The 14,007-nt window shown below is 40.9% G+C and overlaps 1 protein-coding gene across 9 annotated transcripts in view; it reads left to right on the top strand.

Moving 5' to 3' along the window:
• Nucleotides 1-12,668, top strand: part of MPPED1 (metallophosphoesterase domain containing 1) — an 81,607-nt gene extending 68,939 nt beyond the window's left edge. For 8 of the 9 annotated variants that reach the window (XM_006031523.3, XM_006031521.3, XM_014523620.2 and 5 more), the window contains exons 6-7: nt 4,225-4,338; nt 9,650-12,668. In XM_006031523.3, coding sequence (XP_006031585.1) covers nt 4,225-4,338; nt 9,650-9,768 — 233 coding nt within the window. In that variant the 3' untranslated portion in view covers nt 9,769-12,668. The remainder of the gene's footprint in view (nt 1-4,224; nt 4,339-9,649) is intronic. The other variant, XM_025213194.1, reaches the window with a different exon arrangement.
• The last annotated feature ends 1,339 nt before the right edge of the window (nt 12,669-14,007 follow it).

Below are 14,007 nucleotides of genomic sequence, written 5' to 3'. Positions count from 1 at the left end.
TCATCTGAGCGATCAACACACCACCCTACTTCTTCAGGGACTCCAGACTCTCTCCTCTGGACATGTCCTCTCTCGGGCAGAACCGTCTGCTGGGACTTCTCTGTCTTGGACTAATTCTTCTGAACCTGTGCTCTGTTCTCTCTCTCCTGGGTCCCTCTATCTTAAAGGTACAGCTACTCCGAAAGCAGCGTTCTCCTGGTGCAAACTTTTCTTCCATTCCCTGGATGTTATTTATAGCTAGTCCCTCTTCACAGCTATCCACAGATGTCAAAAGCAAAGCTGCCAGTGATTTCAGTGGGGCAGGGTTTCTCATTTCACTATTTGCAATCACTATGACAGAAGCTGTGATATAGAATCCTAAGGTTGGAAGGGCCTTAAGGGGTCATCTAGTTCAGTGCCCTGTACAAATGCAGGATACTCTGGTCTTAACCATCCAAGACAGATGGTTCTTTAGGCTATTCCCAAAAACTTCCAATGAAGGAGATTCCTTAATGTCCCTTGGCAGGAGTAAAATAGTTTATCTTAATGTATGTGATAAAGAAAGAATGACTGATTCACCTATGCCTCACTTCAGTTTCACACAAAGGTTAGTTAAACCATTATGGAGGGATGAAATGATGAATCAGGCCCACTATGCCTTTGCAGTTAGAGGTTCTGATTCTACATGTCTTGTGCATCCAAAGGTTTGACTGAAATAAATCAGTTCCTCATCTCCTTTCTTGCCTCTAAGTATGAATCCTCTTATTTTTTTCGTTTGTATTTTTTTGTTTATGGGTTTTGTTCTCCTCCACCATATATCCAGAGCTGAACACTTTCTCCTTCATCATGTGTCACCTCTTCCTCTTCTCTCACACACACACACGCACACACACACACACACGGCTACAGTCATGTTATCCATTCTTTGGAGAGGTCTAGTGACTTACCTATCAGTGATACAGTACAATTGCCTGGACAGACCATCAAGAAACAGTCCCACTTTCTTTTTTTGCTTAAGTATACAAATATGAATGACAGCAAACATACTGGAATATGGGTGTAGCTATTATAAGTCAGAATGATATGATTTTAGAACATTTGAAATATTTTGAATGCCACATTTCCATCTGATGGACCGTGAAGTAAATCCATGCTGTGTTAGTTCCACAGAATGTCCCTGTATCCAGTGCTTATCATTCAATTGTCAACATATATCTGAATATTTGCTGTCTGTCTTTCTTTTTTTATCTTCATCCATCCTCCAGAGATTTTAGAAATTTTGCTAAGTTTCTTTTTCTGTTTTTCCCTCTATATTGATGTATATATAGACAGCTTATATTCAGTACTGAATACATTGCAACTTTTTATGATCTGGATTGTAATATTCATCAACTTGAAATGTTACCCACCTTATACAGATGTTTTAGAAGACACCCCAAAGGAAATGGGGTGTCTTTTTACTCTTTTGCCTGGCTTTGTGTGAGGCCATATTGTAAGGGAAGGAAAAAGTGGGGAGATGTTGGGAACAAATTCACCTTTTGGGGGGTTTTTTCTTGCATGGTTGTCCAAATTCTACCATCCATTTTTCTCCTATACGCCCCACCTCGCTTCAGCCAAGCAAACAAGTCAGACTACTCCACTGGTGTTATGTAACCAACCAAATTTAAAACTGCCAAAGTGGTCTAGGAGAACAAATCCCATTGACTTTTCATGTGCTTTTGAAAATCCTATGGTGAGAGTCATTCTTTTTCTTCATTATTTGTATTGTGAAAGGGCCAGCAGCTTCAGTCTAGGATTGGCTAGGCATTGTGCCAGGCAATCCTATATATGTAATGAGTAAACAGCAGGCCTGTGTGAAGCAGCTAGTATTTGCTTTGGATTCGGCTGATTCGGAGGACAGTGATTCGATGTGGTGATTCAAATTACTGTCCCGAATCGATTTGGCCAAATCTGAGTCGGAGATTCGGCTGCTGCCGAATCAGCCAAATCTCCAAATCAAACAGGCCCCATCCCTCGCCTGCTCAATGGCTGCCCTGTCCAGCCCCAGCATCCTGACACTTAAAAAAAACAAAAAAAACCCAAAAAAAGCCCCGCACTCACTGGTTCCTGCCGAGGGGAGGGGAGGAGATTCCTACAGCCCCCCACTGCCCTGCGCTGTGTGGGGAGGAGTCTCTGTCATGAGCCTTCAGAAGCCCCGAGGCCTCTGCAGTAGCTGGTGAGAATGGGGCTTTTTTTTTTTTAAAGCATCAGAATGCTGGGGCTGGGTGGGGCAGCCATTGACAGGGCTGGGAGAGTGGGCAGGAGTCAGGGAGTGCTCAGAGGGGCTGGGGAGCAGATAGGATGGGGCCTGGCATGGGTCCCCACATGGTCTCCTGCCCCCTTCTCCAGCCTCCCCTCCAGCCTCCTACTTACGGGCACAGAGCCCTGGTCGAGCTCCCTACAGCGGCAAGTAGGGACCTCCTGAATCGCTGAATCTCTGAATCTTCTCCAAATCATTTTTTTAATTGATTCAGAGGCTTCAAATTGATTTGGACCTTTTTATTGGTTTCCCACTTTGATTCAGATTTGGAAATACGGCCACTGAATTGGGCCAACTCTCCTCTGAATTGAATCAGCAGCTGAAGCTTCGCACCGCCCCAGTAATTCAGGAACTGCTTACAATTTTTGGCAGTCTTTGTACACAGGCATCCTATTAATGAGGGTATACCATATATTCATAATTTGTTTTATCAACTAGTATAAAAGAAGCTTACCTTTGATAATATGGGTATAGTGTACCGTGTTTGTTTCTACGATAACATATTTCTTATTTTTCTTTTGTGTTTATGTTCATTCCTTTTATTTTCTTTTTTTGTTTTAAAAGTTTCTTTGCCTGATCTGCAAAGAATTAATTTGATTTCTCTTCAAAAGTTCTCTCTTTTGTCTTTTTCCTTTTTTTTTTTTTGGTTAAAAAAAATTAATTTCACCTTGAAGTCTTTATCTGTTGTTGTCTGCTTGATTGTCTGTGACAAAGATTTATACTTTCTTGACAGTTGCAGAAACCTATTTCATGTAACCAAACATTAAAAAAACCTAAGATGAACTCTAATTGTTAGCTAGGTATAATCAATTATTCTTAGTTTGTGTAGTCAGGTGTATATAATAAACTGCAAACATATGGGAAGGCTTCAGAAGGGTGATAAAGCATGTAAACAAAAACATGTTCAACATAAATAATGCTTAATTTAATGGAGAAGTTAATTTCATAGTTTTTTTTTTGTAAAGTTTTTGAAGTGGAAATCCTTTTGCCTTTATGTTCACCACAGACGTTTTGACAATTAACTGTTTCAAATCACTGAAATGACAAAAGCCTAGAGTATAAAGTCTTTACTGTGAAAAAGAGGATAAACTGGATTTTGCAAGATATAATTTCTGAAATCCTTTTGATGTCTTAAATAAGTGTTTTTGTTAGTACATACCAGGCATTTTAAACTGCCTTGGAGGGAAAAAAATGACCTGCAGAATCAGTTGTCAGAGTTCAGCAGTGATCATCTATGGCTCTACTTAAATTGCATTTAGATTGTCTGCTGAAAATGCTGGAGAGTCTGTTTTCAAAAGTGCCTAAGTGACTTAGTAGCCAAAACCACATTTTCAAAAGTGCCTAAGTTATTTTGGAACCCAAGTCCCATTTTCAAAACTGACTTTCAAAGAGAATTGAGCCCCTCAGCACCAAGGCATTTTGAAAAAAAATAGTTTTAGTTTTGTGTGTCACATAGGCACTTTTGAAAATTGTATTATTAGTCATAAAATATACTGAGCCCAGGTTTTGTTTCGTGTATAATCAAGTACTAAATAAATGTGCAGTAACCAGAGTTACTGTGCAGTAGCTCCAGCGGATGTCTTTTAAATAAAGCTACTGCGCTATTAGCGTCTCGTGTAGATGTGTTAGCATTCTGGTGTCACTGAAGTTAACAGTTTAACTTCAATCTACCAATTTGCATCTGGCTCTTGTGCCATCGTTTGAAACATAGTAGGTACTCTTGTATGTACCACAGTTATCTCAGCAAGGTTGACAACCCAAAGCATTTTTTTACTGGCAATCTGCAAACATTCACTGTTAATAGATTAGTTTATGTCTATTTATCAGAAATTCAGAGATACCTGAAATCCAGAGATTACTTGGAATATTCAATTCATAAAGATATGCCTGTAATTTATTTCTTTTCTCCTGTTTTAACTCCCTGTTGTTCATCTTTTTCTTCAAAGGTTTTCTAGATTGGGTTCCTAAGAAGATGCAAAGAGTAGGATGTGTGGAGCTGCTGAACACAGTCCAAAGACGAATACAGCCTAGGCTTCATGTTTTTGGACATATCCATGAAGGTCAGTGTGATTGTTTCCGTGTATTTTTTTAAAACTAGCTACACACAAGTTACTTCATTATTTGGCCAGTATTGTCAAAAGTTGGTGTTTGGCAACTATATGCCCGGACACATCTGAAAGTCAAGCCACTTGTTTAGCTACAGGAATGCTGATGGAGGTTTGCAGCTTGTACCCATGTTTGAATAGGGGTCTCAACTTCTTTCAGTTTCCTCCTCTGGAAAATGGAGAGAATACCTACCTCGATAGGAACTGTTGATGCATTTGTTTTAAAACAAGACACAATTCTAATATTTAAAGCACATGACTACAAGTCCGAGTTAATAGATTTTGCTTTTGGCTTTTTACTGAGCCACTGTGTTACACTAGAAAAATGGTATAACCTCTCTCTGCCTCAATTTCCCTGTTTGTAAAACAGGTATAATCCTTAGCAAAGGAATTCTGAAATTTAATTATGAAGATCCTGAGAGAGACCCTCTGTAGAAGTATAACATTAAAATGAGGATTCATAACAGTTTAGAGATACCCAACATTCTTGGGCAAAGCACACACAGTCCTCTCATCTCCTCACTGGCTCGTAGGAGTTCCAGATTCCCAGCATCCTGAGGGGTGTCATTCTCCCACCAAATATCTCAGAATATTAGGGAGTCATTACTAGCTTGGGTGAGAATAAGTTGAGGAGTGCTGTAAGTTTAATTTTCAGTAGACAGATCACCAAGCATGTCCTCTCAGCTATTTGGTTTCTAACTAAACAATATGAATTAATTTCGTCATAGACTTCATAGACATTAGGCCTGGACGGAACCTCGGAAATCATTGAGTCCAGCCCCCTGCCCAAGGGGCAGGAAGTCCGCTGGGGTCATAGGATCCCAGTAAGATAAGCGTCCAAATTTCTCTTGAAGACATTCAATGTAGGTGCTTGAACCACCTCCGATGGCAGGCTATTTCAGACCTTGGGGGCTCGGACAGTGAAGAAATTCTTCCTTATGTCCAGCCTGAAATGGTCTTGCAGGAGTTTATAACCATTTGACCTTGTCATCCCTTGGGGCACTCTGGTGAACAATAGTTCCCCCAGATCCTGGTGTACACCCCTGATAAACTTATAGGTGACCATCAGATCACCCCTGAGCCTGCATTTTTCCAGGCTAAAGAGTCCCATAGCTCTCCGCCTGTCATCGTAAGGTCTGTTTTCCTGACCTCTGATCATGCGCGTGGCTCTTCTCTGGACTCTCTCAAGCTTCTTCACATCCTTTTTGAATTGTGGAGCCCAAAACTAGATGTAGTACTCCAGCTGCGGCCGCACCAAGGCCAAATACAGTGGGAGAATGGGTTTTTCTTCCCAAGGTGGAGAACCTTGCATTTTTTGGTGTTAAACACCATCCGGTTCTCATCCGCCCATTTCCTGAGCCTGTCAAGGTCAGCCTGGATCACCCTCCTGTCCTCAGGTGTGGCTGCTTTACCCCAGAGTTTGGTATCATCAGTGAACTTGGGCAGTCTGCTTCTGACTGCAATGCCCACATCATTAATGAAGATGTTGAACAATATAGGTCCAAGGACAGAGCCTTGGGGGATCCCACTGGTCACAGGGCACCATGACGATTGACTTCCGTCAACCACCACCCTCTGGGTCCGACCACGGAGCCAATTCCCCAGCCAGTGGATTGTGGTAGACCCAGGATGCAGTTGGCCAGTTTTGCCAAGAGGTAATCATGGGATATCAGATTGAAGGCTTTTTTGTGGTCACGGTATATGACATCAATCTCCTCTCACTTGTCCAGGTGATAGGTCACCTGGTCATAAAAGGAAATAAGAATGGTCAAGCAAGACCTACCTGCAACAAACCCTTGCTGGCTATCCCTCAGGATTTCGGCCAATCCGTTAAGATTGGCCTCTTTAATAATCTTTTTAAGACCTTCCCCGGGATAGAGGTCAGGCTGATGGGCCTGTAGTTTGCCGGATCCACTTTCCTCCCTTTCTTAAAGATAGGCACCACACTGGCCTTCTTCCAATCCTCAAGCACTTCACCAGATCGCCAGGAGTTCTCAAAGATCCATGCCAGGGCTGGGCTATGATGCTAGCCAGCTCCTTGAGTACCCTGGAGTGTAGATTGTCAGGGCCAGCTAACTTGAAGATGTCCAGCCTCTCAAGGTGTTCCTTCACGAGGTCCGCATTGATGGAGAGCAGGGAATCTCCCTCACTCGGGCCTCGCTGTCCTGTAATGGGCAGGGGCGTCCTGTGGGACTGATGAAAGACCAACACAAAGTACCCATTTAATAGGTTAGCTTTTTCCTGGATGTCAGTTGTTAGTTGTCCCATCTGGTTTAGCAGGGGTCCAATGTTACCCTTGCTTTTCCTCTGGCTCTCCACATATCTAAAAAAGTACTTTTTATTGTCCTTGATACTTGTAGCTAGTTGGCATTCTGTCACAGCCTTGGCTTTCCCGGTTCACTCCCTGCAGGACCAGACCAGTGTGGAGTATTCCTCCTTAGAGGTGGATCCCATCCTCCATCTTTTGTAGGCCTTTCTTTTTATCCGCAGGAGGTTCACTAGTTGATCTTACAGATCATTAAGTAGTTCTACTCTTACACTCAGTGAAGTCAGCGGGAATAGGAGCACATCTGTAGTCAAAAAGGAAGAGAAATAATGCACCTTACAGTATAGTATTGGGTCCTGCAAAAGGTGCATGTGTGGAATAACAGCAAAGGTTAAGCAGTCCTGATGCAAACCATAAAAAGAACCCAGTTGTTTGCTTTAAATGTATCCATCAGAGCTGAGTAGAAAAATGTATTATCAGCTGCTTACTGACGCACTGTTGATTTACTAGCAGCAAAAGGTTCTCCACAGCAACGTGGCTGCCAGTTTTCCTCCCCAGGGGACTCCCCCAGTTTTCACCAACATAGAACAGAAGGACTTCAAAACTCCAAGAATTGCCACTAAGATTTCTTTTATTTTAGAAACAAAACACTTCTAGCCAGAACCTCCTGTCAATTCTCACTAAGAAAAGTTTGCAATGCCTCTAAACTCGGTAGAGTGATTATCACTGTAAAACTGATAGGAGAGGATGTTCAGCCCCATGAAGACGAGTATTCCATATAGGATTTGCACAGGTAGGTGGCTGTAAGTCCAGTAATCTCTTACACCACACACGAGCTGTGACTGGCTGATTTCTAAAATGCTAAAACATATGCATACAAACAATGCATAAACAATAACTGGGATTCATAGATTCATAGATTGTAGAGTCGGAAGGGACCACAATGGATCATCATGTCCAAACCCCTGCCCCTGGCAGGAAAGAGGACCGAGGTCAGATGACCCCAGCCAGGTGACTAATGGATGAAAACTGCAGTCTTAGAAATTACTTAAATGCAGCAAGTGGACAGGTTGCAGACAGAATTAATGTTTAGATTGACATACTCTCTTCAAGATATTATAGACCAAGTACTCTTACATGTGGTGTAAGTCAGCTGGTACAAGCACTGGTCAGGTAAACAGAGATGCATCTGCTTTTACCTGGTCTGACTTTAGCTCTGCTGGGAAAAGAGGACTTATTCTCACTGCATGGTAAATTGTTTGAACAAACAGTGCTGGTACAGCAAGCATCTGAGTAAAGAGACAAAGTGTTCTTCTTGTAAGCACTCATAACTTAGTAAAAACAAATAGGAAACTGTGCAGCCTGTTTTCCAGTAGGATGTTGAAACCTCCAAGAAGAATTCCCAAGTTATCATAGACAGCCTATGCAAATGAAGCTGCTCTTTGCAAAGCAAATGCATGGTATGAACAGATGATATCCTTCCCTGGCTAAGCACAGCTACATCTGTAGCAGTCATTTACTAAATATCCAGGAGGAATAGAAAACTCGCTGCTTCTCCATTCCATCCTCTCTGCCACTGCTACTGCCAAAAATGCCACACCTACAGCCATATACTTGTTGTTTTCACTAGTCATCATGCTCTTACAGTTATGTCATCTAAAATTCTGCTTTTTGTTTTAGCCAGTGCTCCAGTGGGGTGATGATTCAGGCATCTCCAAGATAGGGTTGGCAGGAATGGAATATTGCAACATTATAACCATCCATAAAAAGTTAAAAGTGTGTTAAAACCATATAGACAAGGAGAGAAAATTCTGAAGTTCCAAAAGCAGTGTTAACTCTGCTTCGTTAAATCTCTGTTTATTGGTATTTTTATGACATACTTGTTCTGTGGTAAAAAGCAAATCATTTGGGAAAAATCTCTATGATCAGGACCAGGCAGAATTTGGGGTCCAGTAGGCAAATAACTTGTGTTATTATGTTTTGCAGGTCTTTTATAAAAAGGTTGGGGGAAAGTGTGTGTGGAGGGCGGGGAGGGGGTGGAATCTGTTGCCTGTTTTGTAGTTTAAAGGTTCTTGAACCAGTGGCATATCAATATGACCTGAATCCTCTGAAGTGTGTTGGAGGTCAGTCAGAATCTTAGGTGCATATATGTCCAGGACACCTCTAATTTATGTTAATAGAGATAATTAAACCAATCAAGATATCAATAAAGGGAGCTGAGACTTTCACTATTAGCTTCAGTGGAAACAGAATTGAATTGAGCTCCTTTAAATAATTACTTCAAAAATTACTATCTTCTTTAAATCAGAATTCTTTTTTTCTACAGATTGAAATAAAGTATGGCAGTCTCCCTGTCAAGTGTCAGCTTACAAACTTCCACTGGGCTTTCTGTTGCCTAGCTAAAGGGGGTTTTTTTTTTTCCTTTTTAATTTTTTTCTTATATTTTGTAGTGGGAAAATATCTTCCCAGTCCTCTAACTCTGAAAATAATTCATAGGATTTTGCTCAGCATCTCTAAAATGTTTCCTTAGAAATATTACCTGGAAACAATCAGTCCCAAAGGGTGAAAGTTTCCAGAAATCTGTATGCAGTTTCAGACACACAAAAAAATCAGTTGTTTCAATGCCTGAAAAAAATCAGTTGTTTCAATGCTCCCACTCCCCACCCCATTCCAAAATTGGAGAGACTATATTCTAAACGTTGCTTGTCAAAGAGATATATCAAAGTTGTGTGCACTGTTCAAATTTAGGGAGTTGTACTCTTTTGTGTATATACTCTGATGTGTTCCACCTGCCTGCCTGCCAAACTAGAAAGCTATACAAATTTGCTCCGGTTATATAGGTATTGCTACTACTCTATAAGCATCACTTGTACTAGGTAGAAGAGGATTTGGCTCTGGTAAGTCCTTCAGAATACAGATACATTACTGTCCAGGGCCACTCACTCTTATGGTATTATATACATGATTAATAATAGTAACTAAAACTTGCTATCTTTGTAGGTTATGGAGTAATGGCTGATGGAACTACTACCTATGTGAATGCATCAGTGTGCACTGTGAATTACCAGCCACTCAATCCACCTATAGTTATTGACTTACCTACTCCAAGGAACACATGATTAGCATAGGGATTTAATGCTGTATGAACACACTAGCAACATTATATTGATGACTAAGAAGCCCAGTAAGTAACTGTTCAGCAAAGAAGCACAAACTCTTCAATTTTTCTTTTAGTTCTTCTTGGAAAAATCTGTGACAAAGATAAATGGGAAACAAAGACATTTTGGTACCATTATCTGCCAGAAGCAGATCAAAGACTACCATTTCATCATTAAAATATTTGTGAACACACAGAAGTGAATGCATTCCATGTATGTATCAAGTAGGAGTTTCTGTATATACTATACATTATACTGAACTTATTATTAAAAGAACAATGTCTTTTCAAAGAAATGTTTCTTTTAAAATGTTTACAGTTTAAACAATGTTTAGACTAGGATTTCATCATTGAAAATATATCCCAGTGAGCACTTGGTAAAAGGAAGCGCCAATGATATTTCCTCTGAATTAATATGGCACATTTAATAGTACCATATTTAGCCGGTTAATTGAAGCAAGGTATTATTCCAAATCCTTCAAGTCTATCTTTTCATTCTTTTCAAGCCAGTACAGTACAAGCTTCTTATTCACTGTACTGTAATGCAGTCTAATTAAATCTAACATTACAGATGGAAAGAGAAATGGAGTGTAGCACCAAGGTGCTCTGAACAGCTTGAACATTCTAGAAAGGAGATCAGGCTAAATGCAAAACAAGTATAGGAACTGGTATCTTGGCCCTGCCTGTGAAAAGTTGTTATCTCCATATTTAAAAGTTGCTTATATCTTAATAATAGAATCCTAGAAAATTAGGGTTGGAAGGGCCCTCAGGAGATCCTACCTTATTATGGGTAGGACTAGATGGATGGGTTGAAATTAATATGGCAGGTTGTGTGTGATGGCATGTAAAATCCAAAAGAATGCCCATAGCATTCAGCAGCTGGTTTAAAAAAGAGCCCATTGCAACTACTGGGCTTTAAAAAATGACAGTGGGATAATGGCCTTTCATAATATTACTGCTTTGAATCTGGCCCATGCTGGAAGTGATTAAAGATCATTAGGTAATTTTGTTATTGTGAGAATGAGATTGGCCTTTCATCTTCTAATAGTTGTTCAGTAGTAAAATGAATGATGGTGACGCCTCTCCAGTTCATACAGCACAGGTGTTCACGTCACAAAACATATTGCAGCTATGTGCTGTCCAGTGGATGGTATGACTGTAGTAGAGGCTGAGGACCAAACAAGTCAAGGAGACTGATCTATAAGGATAAAAGTTGCTTTCATTCTTTCATATGTGAAGACTAAGGTACAAGGGCAGGACAGTACTGTGTGGGAAAGCTGCCTTTTAATGGGCTAACAGAGGAGTTGAGTCTGTAAGACTTTGTCCAGAACTTTACCTAAACTCTGGAATTCACAGTAACATACTTCACATAAAAAAACATACTAGGCTTGTCTACATATTCATTAATGCACCATAGTTATTGCACATTTAGTTTACTAGGACATGTGTAGACAAAACGGGGGCCCTAAATTGAAGTGGTGGGTTTTAAAAAACACCGCTTCAATTTAGGGTTGATTAAACCCCTATGTTATGCACACACCCCTCTGACTTACCTGCCACGCCAGCGGGGAGGGGAGGGCGAGCTGCTGGTGGCTGGAGCGGTCCCTGGGCTGCGGTTGGGGCTGGTGCTTCCCTCTGCAGAGCTGTGGCCTCCCCCCATTTGGCATCCGCCTGCAGGCACGTGGCTCGGGTGGTGCTGGGGGGCACTGCAGGCGCAGAGGAAAGCACCAGGCCCCCACACAGCTCAGGCAGGTAGGCTCGGGTGGGGGGCAAGAAATCAAGCTCACCGCTTTTCTTGGGTGGACCTGCTTTCCTGGGCTGCTGCATAACCAAGTACTAAATGACTTCATAGTAACTGATGTTACAGTACACTAGCGTCCCCACACTTTTTTCTGATGCTACTGCGCAGTAGCAACAAAGTACTTGCACAGTAGCTTGTTACTACTGCTCAGTAGCATTGCATCATGGTTAGTCCCCCCAACACTACTGCACAGTAGTATCTCATGTAGACATGCCCAGTGACACTCAGTCACAGCGAGTCTGGCAGAAACAAGATTCCCTTTCTGTACTTCATATATACTACAGTTCTTCTTCCACCTGATGCTGGGAAGCAATGAAATTTTATTACAATAAGTTCAGTCATGCTATTAACCCACCAATGTCAGAAAGTATGACATGCCACAAATCTCTAATTTCAAGTGACTTGTGCGACTTGAGACCTATAATAGTTTTCTGCTCTTTGCTGAAACTAAAAGCAAACAAACAGGGGGTCTCATCATGTAACCTTTTTTCCATGTGAATTGTTCATATGTACGTGAACAGTCTGCCATTAAATTTGGATGGAAGTAATTTGGCAAAATCCTTTTACAAGATTGGTTCCTGAATCAGCAAGGATTGAAAGTAATCATTTATTGCTAACTTCTTACCATCCTTGGAAAGAAAACCAGTCCCATGTACTTAGAATAAAAGTCTTTTAGCCAGTCACGATTCAAATGCTTTGCAAAACAAGTGTGGCAGGAAATTGGCTGCACGTTAATGAAATCTGAAATGTTTACATTCACTCTTGGCACTTCAAATACTAAAATGTTAAAGGGGGGGGAGGAGGGAAGAGGCCCTTTTACTAGCCTCAACAAAATTTTTATGTCAACCATAAAATATTGTCTTAAAAATAATTTTTCCTAAGATATCTCAAAATACTGTGTATTTTTATGTGAAAATGATATGAAAGCAGCTGTTACTTTAAAAAATCATTAAAAGTACTTGAGGTATGAAAGCTTAAAGGTTATTTAATCATTTTGGCATAACTTGATAGTTGTTGTTGTAATATTTGTCAAGCATGTTACACAAATAAAATTTTGCAAAAATGCAAGGTCTGCTTATATTTATCTCACTCATTTATGCAAACCTGAGGGCCAATTGTAAACCCCCAGTTGTAAAGCTCCAATTCAGCTGGAGCTGAAGACTCTCAACATATCGTATAACTGGGTACCAGTAACTTTGCAAACAAGTCTAAGAGTGCTGGCCTAAAAAAGGAAGCACTCTAATTCCTCCACCAGTTTGAGAGAGAGTTCTTTTCTTTCTGTCAAAAAAGACTGATTTGGAGCAATGGTTACAGACAGAGAGAGAAAGGCAACTGATTCATGTAACTGCTCAGGTCCTCATATAAGGAATAACAGATGTTTCCATAACATATCAGGGTTCGTTAAGACAATTTAGTGTGAATAGTTATTTAGCAAAAATTACAATGAAAAATGTTGATAACTTTAGATCCCATTACTCAGATACAAGTGAAATCCTCAGAGGAATTTTAGCTTAGATATTTAAGCATATACTCAGCATAGCCCTCACAGAGGAGACAAAAGACATGCTCCCTCTCCTTCTCACTCTCTTCCCCTACTCCCCCCCCCACCCCACACACACACACACACTTTTTTTTCTAAATTCTGTCTTAGTATTTGTGCTGTCAGTCAAGGCTTTGGGTCCCAAATCTTACCTGACTCAAATCAGTTTAAATCCAGAAGGAAAAGATTGTGTATATCCAGTTTTGAGATTGTACATTTGGTTATTTTTAAGTCAGGAATGTCTAGAACCTATAATAAGCCAATGTATGGTGCTCCTGTTGCTGGTTTTCACTGGAATTTAGCCTGCTTACATGAGTTCCAAAGGTGTTCTGTCTATCCATCCTTGTACAGGGATGTGCTTTGCTATCTGTAGGCAGAGGGAATCATTCTAATATTATAAAAGCCTAAGTCTGTCTGTCTGTCCATAATGCTTTATTCGCACTCTGATTGGCTGATGGAAACGGCCAACTAGAGTGCTCCAACTGTGGGCAAGCACCACCATGATTCCAAAGCCATGCCGAGGACCAGACAGAGGTTGGGGGAGCTCCCCCACCCCACTCCCTGCAAGAGACAGAACAGCGGCAGCATGGGGCATTAGGTGGCGGTACTCCATCCCAGCACCCCTGACCCCCCGTCATTCTTGACAGGCAATTGGCTAATTATACATATAAAGCTCTTCAAATGCAGTTTGTAGCACTTCACACTGCCTCCCAGCTAAAGTATCACTGTGAGGGACTACAGAGTTATCCAGGGTCATTTCTGATATGGTCTGATTTGTAGCACTATAACACTATCTGCCATCTGTCGACTCAATTTTTATAGCAACTTGAAAGTTATTTAAAGCACTATAAGCACTATAT

This window comes from Alligator sinensis, unplaced genomic scaffold (genome assembly GCF_000455745.1).
Source record: "Alligator sinensis unplaced genomic scaffold, ASM45574v1 scaffold292_1, whole genome shotgun sequence".
NCBI lineage: Eukaryota > Metazoa > Chordata > Crocodylia > Alligatoridae > Alligator > Alligator sinensis.
Note: the sequence above shows the minus strand (reverse complement) of the source record. Positions and strands in the feature narration are given on the sequence as shown.